General features: G+C 43.3%; 2 protein-coding genes across 2 annotated transcripts; one reads left to right on the top strand and one right to left on the bottom strand.

The window, feature by feature from the left end:
• The first annotated feature begins 408 nt into the window (after nucleotides 1-408).
• Nucleotides 409-5269, top strand: LOC311106381 (clusterin-like). The gene is made up of 9 exons (XM_084148715.1): nucleotides 409-572; nucleotides 2326-2456; nucleotides 2601-2749; nucleotides 2900-3070; nucleotides 3271-3697; nucleotides 3790-3921; nucleotides 4259-4479; nucleotides 4583-4758; nucleotides 4895-5269. The coding sequence occupies exons 2-9, from the start codon at nucleotides 2366-2368 to the stop codon at nucleotides 4905-4907; spliced, it is 1380 nt and encodes a 459-aa protein (XP_084004841.1). The 5' UTR covers nucleotides 409-572; nucleotides 2326-2365; the 3' UTR covers nucleotides 4908-5269.
• Nucleotides 5270-5474: 205 nt separating this feature from the next.
• On the bottom strand, nucleotides 5475-24576 carry LOC311106544 (ralBP1-associated Eps domain-containing protein 1-like). The gene is made up of 19 exons (XM_084148915.1): nucleotides 23892-24576; nucleotides 22236-22359; nucleotides 18725-18918; nucleotides 18393-18555; nucleotides 17989-18053; nucleotides 13801-13966; nucleotides 13364-13427; nucleotides 12947-13101; nucleotides 12673-12794; nucleotides 12144-12224; nucleotides 11659-11746; nucleotides 11407-11505; nucleotides 11178-11250; nucleotides 10880-11078; nucleotides 8080-8253; nucleotides 7874-7960; nucleotides 7353-7492; nucleotides 7126-7231; nucleotides 5475-6960 (listed from the first exon to the last, which is right to left on the bottom strand). The coding sequence occupies exons 1-19, from the start codon at nucleotides 24042-24044 to the stop codon at nucleotides 6892-6894; spliced, it is 2322 nt and encodes a 773-aa protein (XP_084005041.1). The 5' UTR covers nucleotides 24045-24576; the 3' UTR covers nucleotides 5475-6891.
• Between the last annotated feature and the right edge of the window lie 67 nt (nucleotides 24577-24643).

Here is a 24643-nt window from a genome sequence, read left to right as displayed (position 1 = left end):
ATTCCCGTACCTGTGCTTGGTCATGCATTTGTGTGAGGCTGGAGCCTGGGAATGTTTGTTTGAGCCAAGTGTGGGGTTTAGGGATATGTTATGAATTAGAGCTACAAGGTGTTACAGTAAATGTTTGCATTTGTTTGGCTGATACCATTATAATTTCAATTTGACTCATTTTGCATGATCCTTGTGTGTGTGTGTACTGATGCGCTGATGCACCGAGTCATGGGGATGTGTGATAATATAAGGATCAATCATCTTTAAAGCACCCTCCTCCATGTGCCTAAACCTTGTACACTGACCCACATAGCTTACACAATCTTCCCTCTATTTACATAGTCTCCCAGGAGCCAGAGAGTAGCCAGAGGGAGCTTAGTGACAAATAGTGCAACAGTGCCCACTCCTGGCTGCTCCACAGCTCCGAGCTGTGACTGGGAATTACACAACTTCTGGAAAAGTCCAAAGCCACAGGGCGTGAATCACAGTGTCAACATCACCGCTAGGTCCTGTATAAATATCTAGCGGAAGACAGCCTCACTGCGCTTCATCCGCTCTGAAGAGGCAAGATCAACAGGGAGGTGAGTGGTCCTCTTCTGCCTGGCAGCCCGGCTAGGTGGGAGGAAAATGCCTATTGTGTGTCTTCAGGGTACCAGCCCTGTGCACAGCTGCCTTCTGCTGCACTAGACAGAACTGCAGTAGGAATATCCTTTAAATGCTTGATTTGTCTTTAGAATTGTACATGGGGCTGATGCTACAGTTTTTGCCATGTTGTTTATTATGATAAAGATTGTTTCTATTTGATCCTGCAGAAATTATGTACAGTGATGATACTGTTATTCCTAATTCTTACTCATGGGTGACCTCTATTCAAAACTGCTGCTGCCTCTGCCTGGGAATGACCCAGATACGTACTGCATATATCACAGCATTTTAAGGCTGCAAGCTTTATCCAATGCATTTGCTATAAAGACTACACAATTGGATAATTTAATTCAGCATCCTCAAAGGCACAAAGTCTCTCTGAGTTAGAGAGCTGTTATTGAGTTGATATTGTAGCTGCACAGGGCACGTTTGAGTGAGATGGACAGAGCAGAGAGCAATCAAGGCTGGACGCTACAGTTCTCGGACCCCATGTTTTTTCCTAGTAGGAGTGTATTAGAATGTGCAAATCCCTTCTAATGCAGAGCTCTGTCCATCTGCGTGATTGAGCAGAATTGTGGGTTCTACTATTGTGGGTTCTTCTTCTGGGTTCTATTAACAGTGTTCTACTTTTTCCTGCAAGTCCTACAAGTACTATTGGACCTTATTTATGAGTAGGACATTGTTTGAACTTGTTATTGACTTATTTTTCTCCCATTATTATTTTCCCTTATATCCAGACCTGTAAGATATGTAAGGCTAGTAGTCCTGTGACTGAAAATGTCAACATTATGACTGTTTTCCCTTAATGGCAAGATATTTACTTCAATAGTGACATTTCAATTGAATATCTGGTACCAAAATTGAAAGGATGTGTAATGTTTTCCAAATCTAGACATTGGGATTTATTTTTCCCCCCCAACGATTCAGTGTTTTCTGGGAAGTTGCACAGTGAGTGTGTTGAATACACAAGGGATTATAGGGCTGCCTGGAATAATCACAGAGATTAGTGGAGAAGAATTTGTGTTTGTTTCTGTGCCATTCCAACAGGGAGATCTGTCAGATAAGATCCCCCTAGGGCTGGATTCAATCTGTTGCTCCGAAGATCAGCGTTGTAGCATGATTTAAATGTATAGGCATTGTTTCCGTGTTCGCGGAGACTGCATTCACGGTAAACGATAAACGCTGCATATGTCGACTCAATTGAAATTAACTTTACATTTCAACCGCGCTACAACTCTGCTCTTCGGCGCTACGGATTGAATCCAGCCCCTAATCTCCACATTGTATCCATGTCACAGGGCTCATCTTGAGCCTAATGTCTATACTTATATCAAATTAGAAAAGTATAAAATAGAAGAAATGTCTATGATGTAATGCAGTATAAAGACACTTTATCCTTTGGAACAAATCAGTAAATGTCAGCATTAAAGGAAAAGGATTTAAATTATGCTGTGTCACGCTATTGTCATTGTTAGATGGGCAACATTACCCTCTAGTGGGTATTATCAACATCACATCAACACCAAGGTCAGACGTGGACTATGAGGTCCTTTTGCAGTGCTTTTCACAAGAGGTGTTATGATTACATCCGAAATACCCTCAGCCCCAAGTAGCTTCCATAGATGTTTTCCCCCATAAATGTATTAAATCTAGGTTTGCCAGTTATATTGTATCATGTCTGTTTTTCAGGTGTGTACTGCATCAGTCGCTTGGGATCTAAGAAACAGGAATGATGAGAGTCTTTGGGTCACTAGTGGGCCTTGCTCTGCTTCTGCTATCTACTGAGTGTCTGCTGCCTCCATCCAAGGAGGATCTAAGCCGTAAGCCATCATATAACTAAATATTACAAAAATATCTTCAAATTGTTCTGAATAGCAGTATACTGTATAATGCAGGGTGTTCTGTGAATTTTAAGTCCATTTAAGTCGCTGTGGAGATTTATTTTGAGCAATTGTTCTCTGCAGAGATTTCTCTCCTGGGGGTGAAGTACCTGGACAAGCAGATAGAGAATGCCATCAGTGGGGTGAAGGAGATGAAGACAGTGATGGAGAGGTCTGGAGAGGATCACAATAAGTTCCTGAGTGCCCTGGAGAAAACTAAACAGCAAAAAGAGGTACAGTACATTTGACGTATTGTACCATGAGCTGTCATCACTGTTTTGGACAAAATTAAGATCACACTGTACATTTTGTGTGCAATTCATCAGCAATAGTCACCAAGTTCTTTTTAGACCACTGACTCGGTTGCTGTGTTTGTTTCCCAGGATGCTCTGAAGGCAGCTCAGGAGATGGAGACGAAACTGAGTGAGGAGCAGGAGGTGTGTAACGGCACCATGCAGTCTCTGTGGGAGGAGTGCAAGCCCTGCCTGAAGAACACCTGTATCAAGTACTACTCCAAGACCTGCAGCAGTGGCGCTGGACTGATCGGCAGACAGGTACCGCCTCAACTACACAGAACTATCATCAATCAATCTCCACATTGGTTTGCAATTGTAGTTCAAATATGTTGTGTGAGCTAGACTTACACAGAGACAAGCAGTACAGCTGATCAATGTGTTTAAGCTATTGTTATACAATCCTTCCAAATAAAATAGGTCACTGTTGTACTAGCTGCTTTCTCCTGTTTCTCTCTCAGCTGGAGGAGGTTCTGAACAGGATCTCTCCATTCTCCATCTGGATCAACGGGGAGAACATGGATGTTCTGGAGCGGGAGGACCAGGAGCAGAGCCAGAGGTTCCAGAACCTGGAGGAGCGCTACTCCGACGTGGCCGATGGGGTGGACAGCATCTTCATGGACAGCATGAGGGTGTTTGACCACATGCGCTCCCTCAACCCTCCCATGTTCTCCAGCCCCTTCCGCATGCCCAGCATCTGGGGTCAGAGTGAGAGGGCAGAGGCGGGCGAGGTGCGCTCCCGTATGGTCAGGTCCCCTTTGCAGGACCCAGACTTCCATGGGTTCCACAACATGTTCGCTCCCATGATGGACATGGCCCGGAATATCTTCGGCTCCATGGGGCCTGTCATGGACGCAGATGCTAACTTTGACATCAACCCCTCAGAGGGTATACCTCAGTCCTAATTAAACAACTGTTATTATACAATAATATGATTTATAACGTTTACATAAATTATCTTGGGTTTCTTTTTTCCACAGAGGGGAGTGTGAATGAGGATGTTGTTGTGACAAAGCCTTCTGGTATGACCTGCAGAGAGATACGTCGCAATTCTGCTGGCTGCATTAAACTGCGAGGAGAGTGTGAAAAATGTGTAGCGATCCAGGATATTGGTAAAGGCCATCATATTTATTAGTATTTCTCTTTCGCACAATTCTGCAACATTCATATAACCCAGGTGATTCAAAACTCAGAGGTCAGAACAGGCCTCAACAAAAACAAGCAGGATTATCATTGGCACATCACAGGGAGTAGCATTCATCATGCACTGGCTTGTACACCTACACTTTCAAGTGTCTACGATACCATAAAGTCATGCCTTCGCTGAGTCAGGTATAATAAGTTGCTATTACATCACACCAAATGTTGCTGACATAGGGCTAGAGGGACACCAGCGACTCTGTTGACTATAGAGTTGTGTATTACATGAAATGTGGTTCTCTCCTCCAGACTGCTCAGGGAAGAAGCCTCTGGCTGGTCCTCTGAAGAAGGACCTGGAGCAGGCCCTGGCCATGGCAGAGAAGTACACTCAGGAGTACAGCAAGCGGCTGAGGAGGTTTGAGGAGCAGATGTCCAACACCTCCAGCCTGCTGGACCTTTTTAGCAAGCAGTTTGGCTGGGTGTCTGCCCTGGCCAACAACACCAACGATGGAATCTTTAAGATCAAAACGGTGACACTCCATAGTCTGCATTGCGTTTCTATTACTAAAGTATCTTACCTATTTCTTTGTAACATGGTCTTATGAATAGACTTATGTCTTGAACTCCTCCAAGGTCATGTCCAAGGACACAGAGGACCCTGAGAAGCCAGGGGAAACCAATGTGTCTGTCCAGTTGTTTGACACCCCCGCCATGACCTTCAGTGTGCCTGGAGACATCCCCTGGAATGACTCCAAGTTCTCTGAGGTGGTGGCGCAGGAGGCCCTAGACCGCTACAAACAGACCACTGTGTGAGTGCTTTTGTGTCAGTGGACCAATAATAATAAAATTACAAATCATACCAGGTTTTATAGCAAGTACATTTTAAAGTGAGACAGGAGACAATGTCATGAAGTGGATTTTGAATTGACCTTATTTCCTTTCCAGAGTGGTGAAGTAGAAATTGGAGGAGACCCCACCGTGCACCACTACACGAAGCAGAATGTTCAGGATGATTTCACATGGTCAACTAGAAACAGAAGTGAAACCTGTCATCATTGTTGTTGTTGATCATATTACAAGTAATTGTATTACTGTATATTATGTGTAACTAGAGCTCATCCTGCTGTAAGAACCTAACTATAAATAACGCACCAAGTCCTGTTGTCTTGAGGAAATAGAATATAGTACTGCTGTTGCCCTTGAGTAAAACCTGCTCACTGCTCTTCACTTCATGTTAATTGCTACTGTTCCTTTTGTACTCTTCTGCACAGCAACGTACAACTAAGCAATATAAGTAAATGAGACCTGACAAAAACACCACCACTGTATCTCTGATTATTTACTTGCCCAAGTTCTATGAAAAATGTTACATCAGCTTATAAAGGATCTTGTCAGACTGGAATGCATCAAATTTTACTATCAAGCCTTAAAAATGTAGCAATACAAGCATTTCTTCAACGGTATACCTTGGGACTGCTTGAGTCAGTCAAATCAGCAATACAAAATCTGAACCGGAAAAAGGTGGTTAAAATATTGTGCCGTTTTTATTTTGTGTAAAAATCACACAGCTGCTAGTTCATTCTGCAGAGATACATCCATGCAGTTAAACATCTATCATCCCACAGCCATAATATAAGCAATTAAATAGAATATTTGCTGTTAGTCAGCAATTAATGCAAATGTACATATGAGATCAAAAGGTGTGTATCATATACAATATACAACATACCCCTTATACAGTACATCAACCTGAACAGCGGGGAAAAGGCGGCTCACCTTGGTTCAATACAGGGAGAATAGATTACAGTGGAAACCTGAACGCCAGGAGTAAGGCTTTTGAGGCCAAGTTAAGAAAAAAAAGAAAAAATAGACAGTTACACAAGGTTTAGGTACCACCACAAATGTCATACTAGGTAAGATATACAGGTAGAAATCAAGTGGTATATTTTGAAGCGCAGTCTTCATACTAGATAAGAACATGAACAACATGCAGGTAAAAAAAAAAAAGGGGGAAAGTGCAGTCTTTTCATTCAGGTCTCACTTCCATAGTGTGTTTGGGATAGGGCTGATTCAAAGAATGTATCGTGGTAGCAGGCACAGGCAGCGTCAGCATGAGCAACTACAGAGCCAGGAGCGAAAACTAAAAGGTGTTCCGTCATCTGGGGGTCGATCACTTCACAAGGTAATACAGCTCACTGTGTTAAGAGATCAAATCGCAGAAGACTAGTGAAAACTAGAAGAACGCATACATACACTCATTGCATTGTGCAGTTTATGTAACCGTTGCCTGCCCACATACATCCAAACACACACACACACAGAGCTGAACACAGACAGGCTGTAATAAACTGGAACATTAATGAATTCCTGTCACATGATCAGTCCAAGGCGCTCCAGGATAGAGCATCATCTCCCATAGACTCCTCCCCTCTCCTCACCCAATGCCCTCGCTGGTATGATTATCTGTCCTCGACAGGGCCCGGGCGGCCAGGCCCACACACGGCACAGTACAGGCAGACCACAGTGTGCTCCTCTCATTCAGTGAACTGGACACTTGTCATCATGGGGAAAAATGGGGGAGGGAACTTGGCCTTCAGTACCCCATGACTCAAGTTCCAGTTCTATGCCTGCCTGCCTGGCCATCTGGGGCCTGTGCTACTATAAGGGATTGACGTCTACAATAATCTTTATTTCTTTGATAAATAAAGTGCCAATATTTGTAACATTCCCATCCCAGCCGCTCTGGTAAGACTGTTCTCTGTCCGATGAGGTTGACTCAGGGTATGTTGTTGCAGTCAGTCGATGACAGAGTCTGGTTCCCACAGTAGACAGCAGAACACAGAGGGAGTGGACATCGGGAGAACACTATGTGAATCACACAAAAGGCCCCTTCAGGCCTCTCCTATCTGCTCTGATGGACTTGTCCTCCTCACACACACAGGTTACAAATGGGAAAATGGTCTGAGCTGTTCCAGTTGAACCTCCAAAGATATCCTCTCTTCTAGCAAGTCCTATGAATGAAAAACAACAAGATAAAGAACCTAAAATTAGGACTGAAGTTCAACCTTGTTAAAGGCTTTGCTTTTTTGAAGCCAAAATGTTCAAAAACAAGCCTCAGGTTCAGTTCACTAACAGATTGGTTAGTATGCATGTGCTGTGTTTAAACACTCCCCTACCTTTAGCTGTTGCTGTAATTCACTGTTGAGCCTGGCCAAGACTGTGTTGGTCTCCTTGTTTCTTCTGATAGAGGCTTGAATTGCTTTTTTATCCTTCCCAATCGACCTGTATTTGTTTTAAATTACAAAGTTAATTTCTTCATTTCGATGCCAATTAAGTGATCTATAATAAATCAACAACGACAGACCAGTCACTATTCAGATTCATATGGAGCCCCTGTTCCTACCTGGGAATGGATGGCTGTATAGCTAGAACAGTGGCTATGACGTTAGACTTCAGGGGGAGGGCCTCTTCCTGGAGTTCATCCTCAGACTTCAGTCTCCGGCGGACAGGCTTGGGTGGGGGGGCCATGATGGACCCTTTGGCCTGACAGGGAAAAAACAAACACACTGTAGAAATCATCTGAAATGAACCATATGCATGAAAGGAGGACATTGAGGCCCCCAGTATTGGCATCAAATAAAATAAAATGCTATTTGTCACATGCGCCGAATAAAATACTTTACTGTGAAATGCTTACTTACGAGTCCTTTCCCAACAATGCAGTTAAAAAGTAAGAAAATTAACAAATAGATAAAAATGTAAATAGTAACAAAATATCAATAACAATATTAAGATACAAATTAAAATAGTAACAAAATAACAATAAAGAGGCTATATACAGGTACCGAGTCAGTATACTGAGGTACGAGGTAGTTGGGGTGATTGATTGAGGTGCATCATGGTCTAAATAAGTCAACTACTTACAGAGTTCACAGTAGCTGCAGCTCTCTCTTCCTGGTTGTCACTCTTCACGGTTCTCAAAGGCCCAGCACCTTCTGAAGACTTTTCTACCTGTGAATGGAGCACTAACAATCTCAGTGTCTTTTATTATAACAGCGCAAATATGATAGAACCGGGTTAGGTTACCTTCAACTGCAGGGTGGTTCTGTATTGTACTGTGTCTTACTTACCGGCAGACTCTCTGGGTGCTTCTCCCCGTCGTCGCTCCGCTGATCTGAGGCAGCGAACGCCTGGAACTGACTGAAGTCAGCGAAGTTGGGCTGCTCCGGGATCTGCTGGGGCGAGGTAGTGGAGTGAGCTGCCAGGCCCTCATCCAAGCGATGCCCACTATGGGGACCCGAGGTCTGGCGACAAAGGGGATAGACAGAGGGTTCAGACTGAACACTGCATATTGAAAACAACCTTGAACTGGAGATTACTTAGTCAATGACTTAGAGGTGGATCGATATTTACTGAATGGGTACTTGGAGGAAAATGGGAGAAGGTCATGCTTTTTCAATTTCAATCAAGGGGAGGGTTTAGTATTTTTTAAATCTAGTCCAGGGGAGGGTCATGTAATTTGTAATTGATGAAATTTTAATATTTCTCAGTGTTTTAGTATTAGTTGCTTATTAGGAGATGTGCAATATCAAGTGCGCTCATAGGCTATTTAGTGTAGTCTCAATCAAATTATCCATAGGCTATGAAGTGCATGCTCAGAGAAGCACAGAGCAAAGTTATATTACTAAGATCGCTGCTGGGATGGTGTAAATAAAACTAGGCTGCATTACACACTGCAATGGATATTCCAACCCTGAGCCCTGAGCTGCTCTGCTCTTGCTGATCAAAAATGTTTTTGTGTGCTGCTTAACCAATGTATGTGCTGTGTAGGGCTATGGTGGCAGTTCAGAAGGAGAGTCAAAGGTTTCTTCCGAAAATAATAGTCCAAAAATGCAATATCTTGTGCGCGGACTACCCTATAACTTACGTTCTGTTCAGTTTGAGGAGGAGAGCGTGAAGATGAGGGAGGACCGGAGGTCAACTTTGATAGCTTGCTACTAATATAATTGTTTGTTTTTTTAAATTAAAAGTTTATTGCACATGATGTATTCAGAGTTATTGATTTGAGTAACTTATATTGTGGTGCTGAAACTTGAAGCAGCAGCCGAGGCACAACCAATGGACAGTAGGCATAATTAATTTCAACAGTCTTCATTTTAAATTAGACTTCACTAACAACAAGAGGGCTTTGTGTTGGAGCCTATTTCTTCCTATTTAAGAAATAAGAGGTAGGCCTACCTGTTTGACAGAGGTAATTAACCACAGGCTATAGGCTGCTATATCCATAGATTTGCCATAAGCCTACGTTTTATTAAAGAATATGGCAAGAAAAAGCACAGGCCTACCCATCGCTATCTTAAGATTTAGAGGGGGAAAAAATTACAGATCCGATTATCCGTGATGCTTTATGCTAGAAACGAGCTGTAAAATACCCAGGAAAGACGTGACTCCGATGCATATGAGGATATTGTTTCTTTGACAATCAGAGGCTGAGCTACAGAGGAGACAAAAATGTACTTTGCTTGGGAAGTAATCTAATTCGGTCACTATCAATTGATTAAGCTATTCACTTTCTGCACAATAGAAGATGTTTAAGACAGCTTTTAGGGAAACACTTGTGACCTCCTCTCGTTGGGTTAATAATATAATAATAATATGCCATTTAGCAGACGCTTTTATCCAAAGCGACTTACAGTCATGCGTGCATTCATTTTTCTTTTTTTGTGTATGGGTGGTCCCAGGGATCGAACCCACTACCTTGGCGTTACAAGCGCCGTACTCTACCAGCTGAGCTACAGAGGACTTCCGTTAAGCCACGGAAGAAGAGTAGCCAGTAGTTAAAGCTTATATTTTTCTGCGTCAGTAGGCCTACTCTGTCTAAGGGTGGAAAGGTAGGCTTAACTTTGAAAGTACCATGCTCAGATTCCTAATGATTATTTGCAAACAGGGACAGTTTTGTCGCAAACAAAACACACTGATTTGGCATTGGAGAAATATGGCAAGATGAACACATAGGTATATCTCTCCATTTTTAGCCTGTCATTTCTGTCATTTATGGGGTATTAAAAAAAGATTATGCTAATATCTCAAATTATGTAGAATTGCATGAAATGTTTCTAAATGGCAATTTTTTCCCCCTCGCACCTAGAAATATGATAGATTCATGCAAATGCTTTTATTATAAAGGAGATCTTTCCACCCCTACTGTTATCCACAGTGGTCTCTGAACTCACAACCTTCTGGCCCGCAGCCCTGTGCACAAAAAAAGAAATCCTGCATTGCCATGTAATCCAGGCTCTGTCGTAGCCGGCCGCGACCGGGGTAGGGGAGGGAATGGCCGGCAGGGATGTAGCTCAGTTGGTAGAGCATGGCATTTGCAACACCAGGGTTGTGGGTTCGATTCCAGTATGAAAAATAAAATAAATAATGTATGCACTCACTAACTGTAAGTCGCTCTGGATAAGAGCGTCTGCTAAATGACTAAAATGTAAAATGTAATGCTTACAGAACAAATAACCGTTTCTAAAACTGCATATCTAAGGCTCTGGTCTGTCCAAGAAGTGAGGGTAAACAGTAGGCATGTTCTCTGCTATCCACTTCGTTTTAATTATTATTTTGGGTATATGTCACCTTTTTCCCCCCCAAGCATTTAGGGAGGGTTTAGATCAAATATATTTTGCTGAAAGGAGTGCTATCCATTTTCATTTCAGAGACGTCCGATTTTCTCCATGTAACACTTATTATAAATAACGTTCACTCCCTTAGTAGTAGTAGTAGTAGTAGTAGTAGTAGTAGTAGTCTGTGTAGAGTCAATAGAACAATATAAAGTAAGGAGATTTCAGAATTTCAATATGTACATTTCCTATTAAAGACTACACAGAGGAGGCAACATTTTGATAAAAGTCTTCAGGTCTGTACTGATTGTTCTACCTGTGTGGGTAGTGGTCTAGGAGGCACGGCTGGAGGGTAGGCCACGACTCCAGCCAACTGTGGCCCGGTGGGGACAGACGCAAAGCTTCTGTTCATGTCTAGCGAGGAGGAGCGGGAGTGGGAGGCGTGGGGTCTGGGAGGGGGCGGTGGGGGGGCAGCCACCACCTTCAGTCCTTCAGGAGAGTTCCCAGAATGAGACCTAAAACACAGCTAGTGAGCTTACCATTCAAAAACTCTTCAATAAACAACGCACATGTGTTTTGACATCGAATATCTCTAGATATTGAGACCAACTTACCTTTGTCTAGATACAACACTTGTAATTGGGTCTTGATCCGAAGTATATGAATCTGAACTGCTATAACCATCACCTTTAGGAGAGAAATACGAGTATTGTATGTTTAACCATGCCTCAAGGAAATGCAATATAATTATGGTCACATAGGCCATATTTCCTACAATAGATCTACCTACAAATTGCAACCGTCGTAAGTTCTTTATAATGGCACATCCCTTGAGACACTTACCAGAGTTAGCAGTTACAAACTTCATAGAGGTGGCAAGCTTAGTTTCTTCTGAGAGGTCTGGTGGTTTAGCCATCAGGGGACTCGTAGGATGGGTGTGGTCTACAGGAATGAGAAGAAAAAAAACGGTAAATTCCCTTAACAGCATTTAGAAAAAGGTAGTGCATCCCTTCACTACTTCCAGTAAAATTATTGAGAGTTGCTAGTTGATCGAGTCTCCAAAGTAAACGCTGCTTTCGAAGACAGAGCTCTTACCACTTCCGGTTCTCTTCAGCTCCATCTCTTGCATATGGATCTTGCTTGGGGTCATGCGGATGGGGACAGGGTGGACAATGGCTGTATCCTGTAAGGACAGAGGTGTCTTAGTTTGATCATAAGCCCACATACTGCCATTAGGATTGAAATCTTTCATATTGTCAGAACAGTTTGTAAAGGTTAGAAAAGGCTTCTATTCATGGCAATTATGCAGATTGAGAAAATGGAATATGTGAAAGATATTAAATTTTGCTAACATTTAGCTAATATCCCAGGACCTTGTAGCGCCCACAAGGTCATATTCTTAAATCATAGTATGGGACAGAAAAAAGCCAATAAGCTAAGCAAGCAAAATCACATGGGCACTGCCGTCGCGGTGGATCCAGTAGCACTAAGTACATGCACTCTGAGAGCCAGCTCTCAATTAGTTATTGGGTTAATTTCATAATTAATACTGAAACATGCATACTAAGTGATGGACTTACAGGGTCAGCTGGTGCAATGTTAGAATCAAATTGGGTCAGAGTTTGTGAGCTGGAGGAGCGTTCACTAAAAGTCTCCCACTGCTAGAGAGACAGAGCAGAAACACATCAGCACACAGGATGATTCCCCACCCAGTTACAAACCCCACTGCTCTCACACAGGAGGGGGTGATGAACTGCATTTATCATCACTTATAATCCATTAATAATAGTGAGGATATTGGCTGGAACCTGGTTAGTGAAAACACTTTGATCTAAGAATGATAACTAGCTAAACAGAAATGGAGCAAACTGACTGATTGAGAATATCAACAATTGTAGCTTTCTGTAAGTACTAACCTGTGTTTCTCAAAAATGGACAAGAAAGATACTGAATTAGGAAATTACTGCAAGAGGATAGCTACTAAAACCTAGCAACGGAAAGACCCTTATCGATCACTTAATTGAGAAGTAATTTGCAAAATGCTGGAATGGCAAAAGTTCAACAATGTCCTATTTTACAGTGATAACATGTGGTGGTTCTGTGTCCAACCTCGTTGCCCTGGTTGAGATCAGGCCAGGTCTGGTTGAGTGAGGGCATGGAGGGGGACTTGTTGGGGGTCACCTCCACGGGGGAGCCCGAGTAGCCCACGTCAGGGGCCTGGTCTGGAACCTCTGGAACATTTATATAAATCAAGATGACAGTTCCATTCAATCATGCTAATTTCTCTCTGTGTTTCATAAATCAACTGTCTGCAGCAGACGGTCCCAAGGCCAGATTTGGACAAATTCTGATTATATAGCAGGAGGAGAGCACCAGCTTTTACCTGCTGAGTCATCCAAGTCAATAAGCTTTGGCATAAGACTCTCCGGCAGCTTTTCGGGAAGATCATAGCCGTTTTTCCTAGCAACAACCAGATGAAATGCAGCACAGAACTCATCCAGTGTCAAGGCCCCGTCTTTATCGAAATCCGACAGCTCCCTGTAATGCAAAGAACGTTAATCAGCAAAAAAGACAACCCACTCGTGAATAGAGAACTGCTCGAATCCCTTGTGAATTCAATCACTGAGCAAGAGTTATCCAAATTCATTAAATTGAAGAGGAGTTATTGAGGGTCATATATTCCATTCTTTGGTATTGCTTCCTGGATTAAGAATACAGCAGGTGGCTCATAATATAATTCCATCATTACATATGGGGAGCATCTCAACTAAAGCCAATAGCACACTTTTGAATAACTTACCAAATATGGGACAGTTCAAGAATAGGTAGCTTTGATTTAGTGAAAAATTCTTTTGCGGCAGAACCTGAAATATAGAGGAAGGGAAAAACAGATTGTGCTGGGTCAATCACTGTAGCATAACAGCCAATCCCTGTAACTTTTAAAGGGCCAATTCTTAATTGAAACAATAACAAAGCGGTTCCCTGCCTCTGTTTTGGTAAAAAGCTGAGGGATGGGCCTGGAGAAATGATAGTTCTAAGCATGTTGAGGCATTTACAACGTTTACAATCATTGGTGTAAAACAAACGTATATGTTGGGTTCTGATTGGGTACGACAGTTGATTCTTGAATAACATATCATTAATTTATAAGTCCAAAATTGGATGAAGCAACTGCAGATTGCGGATTTAAAGGTGAATACGTGTAAAAGGTGGTTTCAAACAAAGCTCACTACTCACCAGGAATGAAACCGTTGAGGTCTGGTTGGATGGTCTTGAACTGATTGATGTAATACTGTCTCTGCTCGTCTGTGATTTTCCAGGGGTCGTCATAACCACCACTGGACTGTCTTTGGATTTCATTGGTTGTTGAAGCAGATGCAACCGTTCGTATCGAAGAGTTCTCCTAAAGACAGTCACGTGAAACATTTAGAGAGAGAAAACATATTGAAACAATCCCCTAAAGCAGGGGTGTCAAACGTCCGGCCCGCGGGCCGGATCAGGCCCGCAAACGGGTTTAATCCGGCCCGCGAGATGATTTTGAAAAAAATATATATATATTTAATAATAATTTTGTAAAGTATGAAAATGCACTGCAATTTTTCAATAAAATAAACTGCTGTTCCAATTGCGTCCACTGGATGGCGCAATAGCAAGTGTGTTAAGCAAGCAAACTGTTTATACCGGGGCAGAGCAAGTAGGTCAAGCACGTGCAGCCAATGAGCTACTTTGTTTTGCCCGCGATATTTATTACGGCTTCTACTTTTAACATTATGTGCTTTGGCACCCTCATTGCCCCAATATGTCTCTGTCAAAAAAGAGAAAAGTGGACGCAGAGTGCAGAGTGTTCCAAGAAAAATGGTCATCCTATTTATGCTGAAAGAATATAACCTTCGTCGCCACTATGTGAGTCTTCATGCCGACAAATATGACAACTTTCAAGGACAGCGGAGATGAGAGAAGGTGAATGAACTGTTGGCGGGTCTGAAGAAACAGCAGTCTGTGTTTACTCACAGCCGAGACATCAGTGACGCTGCAGTGAAAGCTAGCTACCTCATTGCTAATGAAATCGCAGTGGCTTCAAAACCATTTAGTGAGGGTGAATTTGTAAAAACATGCATGATGAAGGCAGCGGAGATTGTGTGCCCTGAAAAGCGGCAGGCTTTTGCAAATATCAGCCTGACAAGAAACACAGTTGCAGACAGGATTTCCGATCTTTCAGTGGATTTGGACAGCCAGTTGAAGCAAAAAGTAAAGTCATTTATTGCGTTTTCGGTTGCAATTGATGAAAGCACGGACATTACAGATGTTGCACAACTGGCCATTTTCATCCGCGGAGTTGATGACACATTGACCGTCACCGAGGAGTTCGTGGAGTTGGTGCCGATGACAGATACAACGACAGCAGCTGATATTTTTACCGCACTCGTCGGCGCGCTGGACAGGGTCGGAGTGGACTGGTCCCGCGCTGTCAGCCTGGCTACAGATGGTGCGCCCTCAATGATCGGGAAAAAAGCAGGCGTTGTGACAAAGTTCAGAGAGAAAGTGCAATCTGCAAATGGAGGACGTGATTTTTTGACTTTTCACTGTATTTTGCACCAGGAGGCTTTGTGTTGCAAGTCATTAAAGATGGATAACGTCATGAAGGTGGTCATCCAAACTGTTAATTTCATCCGATCCAGAAGCCTGAATCACCGTCAGTTTGACAGCCTTCTCAGAGAGAAAGACCACATCTATGGCCTGCCATACCACACTGAGGTAAGATGGTTAAGCCGAGGTGCTGAGGCGTTTCTTTGATTTACGAGAAGAAATTGAACAGTTCATGGAAGAAAAGGGCAAACCAGTGTTAGAATTTCATTCCGCAGAATGGATGCAGGACCTTGCATTTATGGTGGATGTTACAGAGCACCTGAATAACTTGAACAAACAGCTGCAAGGGCGCAACAAAGTTGTCACGCAGTATTATGACAGCATACGTTCTTTCAAGTTGAAGCTGTCGTTGTGGGAGACGCAACTTTCCGGTGGTGATGCAGCTCACTTCCCCTGTCTGAAAAATGTGTGCGCGACCCAACATGTGGCAGACATGAAGCGGTTCAAAGATAAAATAACGGGACTGTTACGGGAGTTTGAGCAACGCTTTCAGATTTATGTTTATATGTTTTTATGTTGATGTGCTATTGTTTTTAATTTATTTTATTTTATTTGTATATTTAACCTATTCTTGACTCTGTGGTTCTTGCACTTGTTTGGGGAACAGGATTTCATTATTTTTATCTACATTTCTGCCTGAGAAATGACACCCTGATATAGTTCTGTGATATACTTCTGTGAATCACTGAGGCATTGTGTGTTTGTGTGTTCTTTGTCCTCAGAACTTTCAAATAACTTGAGGTGTTTTATGATTAATAGTGATGTTGTGCTTTTGGACACTGTCCTCAGGCTCCAGCTTTATGTTGTATGTTGATCGTATTAAAACAAAGAAAACAATCTGAAGTTGTTGTTTTTAAGTTATATATATATACCATGATTTTTCCGGTCCGGCCCACTTGGGAATAGATTTTCCTCCATGTGGCCCCTGAGCTAAAATGAGTTTGACACCCCTGCCCTAAAGAGTTGTGATAGTACTAATAAGCAACGAGTACACAGACAATGGAAAATATACAAAAGAGTAGCAGAAAAGGAGGGGGGAGATGCGTTTGCAAGCATTTGTCTTCAAATACCTCAAACCACTTACAAAGAATATTGCTTGTTTGGACAAAGAACTGCTCCCGACTTATTGCAGTGAACTAGCAGTAGCTACAGTGCATTCGGAAAGTATTCAGACCCCTTGACTTTTTCCACATTTTGTTATGTTACAGCCTTATTCTAAAATTGATTAAATATTTGTTTCCATCAATCTACACACAATACCCAATAATGACAAAGCGAAAACAGGTTTAGAATTTTTAGCAAATGTATAAACAATTAAAAATAGAAATACCTTATTTACATAAGTATTCAGACCCTTACCTGTGGTAAATTAAATTGATTGGACATGATTTGGAAAGCCACACACCTGTCTATATAAGGTCTCACAGTTGACAGTGCAGGTCAGAGCAAAAATCAAGCCATGAGGTGGAAGGAATTGTCTGTAGAGCTCCGAAACAGGATTGTGTCGAGGCACAGATCTGGAGAAGGGTACCAAAACATTTCTGCAGCACTTAAGGTCCCCAAGAACACAGTGGAGTCCATCATTCTTAAATGGAAGAAGTTTGGAACTACTTCCTAGGGGGAGAAGAGCCTTGGTCAGGGAGGTGAACAACAACACAATGGTCACTCTGACAGAGCCTCTGTGGAGCTGGAAGAACCTTCCAGAAGGACAACCAGGCCTTCATGGTAGAGTGGCCAGATGGAAGCCACTCCTCAGTAAAAGGCACATGACATCCCACTTGGAGTTTGCCAAAAGGAACCTAAAGGACTCTCAGACCATGAGAAACAAGATTCTCTGGTCTGATGAAACCAAGATTTAACTCTTTGGCAAGTGTCACGTCTGGAGGAAACCTGGCACCATCCCTACGGTGAAGCATGGTGGTGGCAGCATCATGCTGTGGAGATGTTTTTCAGCAGCAGGGACTGGGAGACTAGTCAGGATCGAGGGAAAGATGAACGGAGCAAAGTACAGAGAGATCCTTGATGAAAACCTGCTCCAGAGCGTTCAGGACCTCAGACTGGGGGCGAAGGTTCACCTTCCAACAGGACAACGACCCTAAGCACACAGCCAAGACAACGCAGGAGTGGCTTGGGGACAAGTCTCTGAATGTCCTTGAGTGGCCCAGCCAGAGCCCGGACTTGAACCCGATCCAACATCTCTGGAGACCTGAAAATAGCTGTGCAGCGACGCTCCCCATCCAACCTGACAGAGCTCGAGAGGATCTGCAGAGAAGAATGGGAAAAAGTCCCCAAATAGAGGTGTGCCAAGCTTGTAGCGTCATACCCAAGAAGACTCGAGGCTGTAATTGCTGCCACAGGTGCTTATGTAAATGTTATAGATTTATTTTTAATAAATGTGCAAACATTTCTAAAAACATGTTTTCGCTTTGTCATTATGGGGTATTGTGTGTAGATTGATGAGGGGGGGAAAAAAACAATTTCACCCATTTTAGAATAAGGCTGTAACGTAACAAAATGTGGAAAAAGTCAAGGGGTCTGAATACTTTCCGAATGCACTGTATGTAGTTATATGAGGGGGAAACATTAGCCAATGAAATAGAGCATCTAGTGAAATAGGCCAGAAACTAAGTGAAGATAAAAGAGGCATCTCTATGCCTTTAAGCCATTACGAGAAATATGCCAGGTCCATGGAAGCATTTGCTGCACTACCTGGACCGGCGAGGAATGTATTGCTGGGAGTGTGCTGGAGGAGGGGGGATGAGCATCTTTCAAACTGACCCAGCTTTCCTGAACAGGGGGAGGAGAGTGGGCAGACCACATCCCATCACCTGCCACCACAGGTCCTGTAGAGAGAGGAGAGTTACACAGCCTCAGACAGGGCAATTAGATTACACAGCGCTCCTCCTAGCTGACGCAGTGAGCACACTCAAGCATTGAGTGAGTGGACTATGGAGACGCATGTCTTCAACGCCATCAATATTGTTATTATCAATAATCATGTTCTGTTTATTGGCTGAACCTCTCACTTATCTAACAAGCTATGTCATAGTTGTATGACTGGGGAAAGCCAAAACAATGCATTACAACTGTGTACAGATGTTAATACACATCTACAACAAACTGTAAAACTTGTCAGATTGTAACATTCACAGAGGATACAGGTTGTTGCGTGGAGTGTGTACCTGCTTGTGCTTCTCTGAAAGGTGTCCAGACAGCACCTGCCACAACCACAGGTTGTCTCTCTACGTTCCCCCCGCTGGCCTGACGTTTGTGCTTTCTCCAGTGGGGCGAGGTGGGAGGGGACTGGTGAGGAGACACCACAGGGGACGTGGTGTCGGGCTGCAGCTGCAAAGAGTGGCAAATAACAGATGAAAACCTCATGTCTATCAAAGTTTGAATTGTAATTCTGACAGATCTATATGTCAAGAAACGATATCATTCAAATAGTTTTGTATCATACATTTTTCTCCACTAGAGATGTCTTGATAAGAGAAATGCTCAGAGGGGCACTGACCTGTGGTTCTACTGTGGGCACGCAGGACTGAATGACCTCATGGGCAGACACCTTCTTGACCTGCCCTCGGCCTGGGGGTCGTGGGATTACACCCTGGTAAGGCCCCTGGTTCTCAGAGTCCGGGTACATGGCTGTGTGTCTGGCCTCGTGCTCATTCTTGGCCACAACAAAGCGAGGCAGAGGCAAGTCCTTGACTGTAGATGAGAAACACTGTTAGATAACAGTACTGCCTCAAATCCACTCTAGCTAGTTGTCTCAACTAGCAGGACTTGACTAGTCAGCTGTTGTAGTCTAGTATGGCCTATTACAACATGGCCTACAAAAGTGTTGAAATTGACAACCACAACATTTGTTTTCAACTGCATTATTAACCACATCTAGGTAAGTGTTAGTCGATTTACTTAAATTATATATCAATGGTGCTTTACAAAGCCTAATGTTTATGTTTTCAAGAGCTACTTTGAGTCTTTTCCTCCAATATATTTGGCCCAGCTTCCTGTTTAGGCTGTGCGATTTCCTGTTGAATTTGTTCTCTATTCTTCGCTTGTACAATACATGACCAAAAGTATGTGGACACCTGCTCGTCGAACATCTCATTCCAAAATCATGGGCATTAATATGGAGTTGGTCCTCCCTTTGCTGCTTTAACAGCCTCCACTGTTCTGGGAAGGCTTTCCACTAGATGTTGGAACATTGCTGCAGGGACTTGCTTCCATTCAGCCACAAGATTATTAGTGAGGTTTGGGTTTTAGTCCTGGCTTCGCAGTCAGCGTTCCAATTCATCCCAAAGGTGTTCGATGGGGTTGAGGTCAGGGCTCTGTGCAGGCCAGTCAAGTTCTTCCACACTGATCTCAACAAACCATTTCTGAATGTACCTCGCTTTGTGCACGGGGGCACTGTCACGCTGAAACAGGAAATGGCCTTCCCCAAACTGTTGCCACAAAGTCGAAGCACAGAATCGCCTAGAATGTAATTGTATGCTGCAGCGTTAAGATTTACCTTCACTGGAACTAAGGGGCCTAGCCCGAACCATGATAAACAGCCCCAGACCACTATTCCTCCTTCACCAAACTTTAGTTGGCACTATGCAGTCGGGCAGGTAGTGTTCTCCTGGCATCCGCCAAACCCAGATTCGTCCGTCGGACTGCCAGATGGTAAAGCATGATTTATCACTCCAGAGAACATGTTTCCACTGCTCCAGAGTCCAATGGCGGTGAGCTTTACACCACTCCAGCCGACGCTTGGCATTGCGATCTTAGGCTGGTGTACGGCTGCTCGGCCATGGAAACCCATTTCATGAAGCTCCCGACGAACAATTATTGTGCTGACGTCGTTTCCAGAGGCAGTTTGGAACTCGGTAGTGAGTGTTGCAACCGATGACAGACGGTTTTTACGCACTACGCGCTTCAGCACTTGGCGGTCCTGTTCTGTGAGCTTGTGTGGCCTACCACTTCACGGCTGAGCCGTTGTTCTCCTAGACATTTCCACTTCACAATAACAGCACTTACAGTTGACCAGGGCAGGTCTAGCAGTGCAGAAATGTTACGAACCGACTTGTTGGAAAGGTAGCATCCTATGACGGTGCCACGTTGAAAGTCACTGAGCTCTTCAGCACGGGCCAATCTACTGCCAATGTTTGTCTATGGAGATTGCATGGCTGTGTGCTTAATTTTATACACCTTTCAGCAACGGGTGTGGCTGAAGTAGCCGAATCCACTAATTTGAAGAGGTGTCCACATACCTTTGTATATATAGTGCGTCTTTATTTCCTGCAAACCCACACTGACGCTCCATCTCTGATCATCCATATATCTGCATCCTGTTACTTATTAATGGACTCAGATATGAGACTTTATAAAACATTTGAAAAAGAAATACCTTATTTACATAAGTATTCAGACCCTTTGCTATGAGACTCTAAATTGAGCTCAGGTGCATCCTGTTTCCATTGATCATCCTTGAGATGTTTCTACAACTTGATTGGAGTCAACCTGTGGTAAATTTAATTGATTGGACATGATTTGGAAAGGCACACACACCTGTCTATATAAAGGTCCCACAGTTGACAGTGCATGTCAGAGCAAGAACCAAGCCATCATTCTTAAATGGAAGAAGTTTGGAACCTCTAAGACTCTTTCAAGAGCGGGCCGCCCAGCCAAACTGAGCAATAGGGAGAGAAGGGCCTTGGTCAGGGAGGTGACCATGAACCTGATTGTCACTCTGACAGAGCTCCAGAGTTCCTCTGTGGAGATTGGAGAACCTTCCAGAAGGACAACCATCTCCGCAGCACTATACCAATCAGGCCTTTATAGTAGAGTGGCCAGACGGAAGCCACTCCTCAGTAAAAGGCACATGACAGCCCGCTTGGAGTTTGCCAAAAGGCACCTAAAGGACTCTGACCATGAGAAACAAGATCCTCTGATCTGCTGAAACCAAGAACTCTTTGGCCTGAATTGCAAGCGTCACGTCTGGAGGAAACCTGGTATCATCCCTACGGTGAAGCATGGTGGTGGCAGCATCATGCTGTGGGGATGTTTTCAGCAGCAGGGACTGGGAGACTAGTCAGGATAGAGGGAAAGATGAACAGAGCAAAGTACAGAGAGATCCTTGATGAAAACCTGCTCCAGAGCTCGCAGGACCTCAGACTGGGGTGAAGGTTCACCTTCCAACAGGACAACGACCCTAAGCACACAGCCAAGACAACGCAGGAGTGGTTTCGGGACAAGTCTCTGAATGTCCTTGAGTGGCCCTGCCTGAGACTGGACTTGAACCCGATCAAACATCTCTGGAGAGACCTGAAAATAGCTGTGCAGCGACGCTCCCTATCCAACCTGACAGAGCTTGAGAGGATCTGCAGAGAATGGGAGAAACTCCCCAAATACTGGTGTGCCAAGCTTGTAGCGTCATACCTAAGAAGCCCCGAGGCTGTAAACGCTGCCAAAGGTGCTTCAACAAAGTACTGAGTAAAGGCTCTGAATACTTATGTAAATGTCATTTCAGGTGTTTTTTTTAAATAATACATTCGCTAACATTTTTACACCTGTTTTCGCTTTGACATTATGGTGTAATGTGTGTAGATTGATGAAGGGAAAAAAACAATTTAATTAATTTTAGAATAAGGCTGTAACGTAACAAATGTGGAATAAAAGTCAAGGGGTCTGAATACTTTCCGAATGCACTGTATTCAGTTCAATGCCTAAACAATGCCTCATTTGTATTTTAGACCTGTGTGTCCATTCAATTGAGAGGATGTTGGTAAGTGTAGGCTATCCTTATTCTTATCTTTGAAGTTACGCAATCAGCTCTGTTGTTGCAATGTGCCATTGTGAAAAACACATGACTAGGCTACTGTCCCTTCAATATAGGCTGACTGAATTTAACTGAAACCACACCAAAGGCAAACATAAAAAGATGTAAACAACATTGTCCGGTGTCCCCCCTTGACTAATACCCGCTCTCATACTTTAGTGGTTAATTTCTAATAGATGGAGCATTCTAGAAGTTTACTAACCAGAATTGAGGCTCTCTACCCGGAGAGGCAGTCCGGACTGGGCTACAGCGATGAGTTTCAGTGCAATGTAAAACTGGCTCCTTCCAAAATGGCCCAGGCGAGTGGCTCCACAGAGCTCTGTGATCTGAGACAACAAATTAACATCTTAGTCTTTTTTTTTGTTTCACACTTGGGGTACAAGGAAAGAGGAGAGCTTGGACTGGGCTGAGTGGGATCTGCCCTCCCGTAGGGGTGGGAGGGCCTAGAGACCAGAGGTGGCAGAACGGAGTGCTCGGGTTGGGGTGTAGGGTTTGAGCATAGCCTGAAGGTAGGGAGGGGCAATTCCTCTCATTATCAACATACTGTGGGTCTGTAGAGCGATATAAACTCACTATTCTGTTCATGCACTACTGTTTTGTGCCAAATTGTTGATCATGGGAGAGAATGTTGCAGTCTCTCGCAGAGAAAGTTCCAAGGACATTGCTTCCTAACACAGGAAGACAGCTGTTGCTTTGTGTGCTCACTGAGCAATGTGACTTGTGTCGTCATAAAACAAAATGGTCTGACATTTCTAAAATGATGCATCTGAATTAGAGGTAAGGAGAAGGCCTATTCCCTGAGACTTTGCCATTGCGGTGCTATAGGGTTTGACCAACATTGGTAAGAAATATAGCTACCAGCCTAGGCCTAGTGAGTCAGCATCATTTCAATGGGAAATAGGCCACATTTCACATCTCAGATTTATGGATCAGGCCTATTCTTCAGTATAATATACAACCATAACATAAACCATTAATCCTGTGTTTTTACATTAGGGAGGAAATAAAAGCATATATCATGGCCCACAAAAGAGCACAGTAAATGTTGAAACAAAAGTGTGAGTCAAACCCCTTCATATCACATGAATTCTATATAGCCTCCACCAGTACAAGTGGCTTAGGAATTAGACTGAGCCGGTCAATAACTGACACTTTGAATGAAAGACAGCCCAGCAATCCTTCAACCGTAACAGAAATGTTGGTGTCAGCCCACAAATTGATAACAGCAAGAATATACAAAGAAATAGCTGAACATGACTATGTTCAAGTAACACAGTCTGTGCTACAATGCACATTCTACTGGCTTCACATCTTGGATCGGATTCATGTTAATCAGTCAAATGAGCACTGTGACCTTTGAATAGAATCAAGGTGATACAAATAAAAGAGTGTGTCTATACTGTAAACTTTGTATCCAGTCCAGAAAACAACAAAGTATCAAATGCACAAGGAAGGAAGTGGGCTGTCCACTGTTGAAAACTGGTTAGCTACAAAAACAAGTTGGGATAGCTAAACTAGCTTATGATTCAAATTACAAGAATATCAAGCAGAAAGACAGCTAGAAGAACATTGAAAATAAATAGCTATGGTGTTGAAAGAACATGTGGCTATCTACATCATTTTGGCCATGTATAAAATGTAATGTTAGCAACTTGCTAACTTCATTCTGTGTAGCAGGCTTTGCTAGTTAGCCAGCTGCAGCATTAAAGCCCTTTTTCACTTTGCTAACTGGTTAGTAGAAGGTGTGTCTCGTCACGTTCACCACTGTCAACATGAACGCCACATACATGACAAACACACCTGTATCACATTTGACAGATTGATACGTTTAGCTAGCTAGTTAATTTAAGTAGCCTACCTGCAGGACAACCTCACTGGGTAGCTGGGCCGCTCGGAAAAGGTCAAGAACTCTGCCGTTGGAAGCCACTTTCTTGGTGTTGTCCGTATCGCAATAAACGAACAAATCAGAGTAATACTTCTGCTCTCCATCAGTTAATGTTAAACTTTCCATTATGTCATAAAAAGTACCCGTTTAGCGAACTAGTTGTTTCGTTATCCTTACTTGCCTGAACTGGACCCAAAACGGGGGAAAGAGGAGCGACGTTGCTGGTTAGCTTTGCTAACTAGCTTAGCTAAGTGCTAGTTATGACAAGAAGGGGTCTTGAATGTCCCCAAAAACCAGCCCAGTCGCAATATTACGTACCGACTGGTTAGAACAATTATGATTATTTCTGATAATTACTTAAATATTTATCAATGGATAAAGTTAGACTCTCTGGCCTCGCTACTAACGTTACTGTTAGCTAGCTAACGTTACAAGCTGTTAGCAGCTAGCTAACGTAGCTGGCTAGCCAGGTAGAAAACCAGTCTCAAATCAGCAGTAGTCAACTTCCGAGACTGGCCGTCGGTATTCAACAGTAAATGAAACGGAGTTCTTCCGGTTCTATTCCGTTGCCGTATGTTGTTTCAATCAAGTCTGAATCATTCTAAATTATGTTAGACGTAAAGTTTCAGGGTCTTCTGGCTCTTTTCTCCATCAGTCAGAGCCGCCAGTCCTATGCCCCGTGATGTCATCGTACAGACGTTGCGAGTCTGCATGGCACTAATCCG

The sequence above is a fragment of the Coregonus lavaretus genome (assembly GCF_964263955.1).
Source record: "Coregonus lavaretus genome assembly, chromosome: 31".
Lineage (NCBI taxonomy): Eukaryota > Metazoa > Chordata > Actinopteri > Salmoniformes > Salmonidae > Coregonus > Coregonus lavaretus.
Note: the sequence above shows the minus strand (reverse complement) of the source record. Positions and strands in the feature narration are given on the sequence as shown.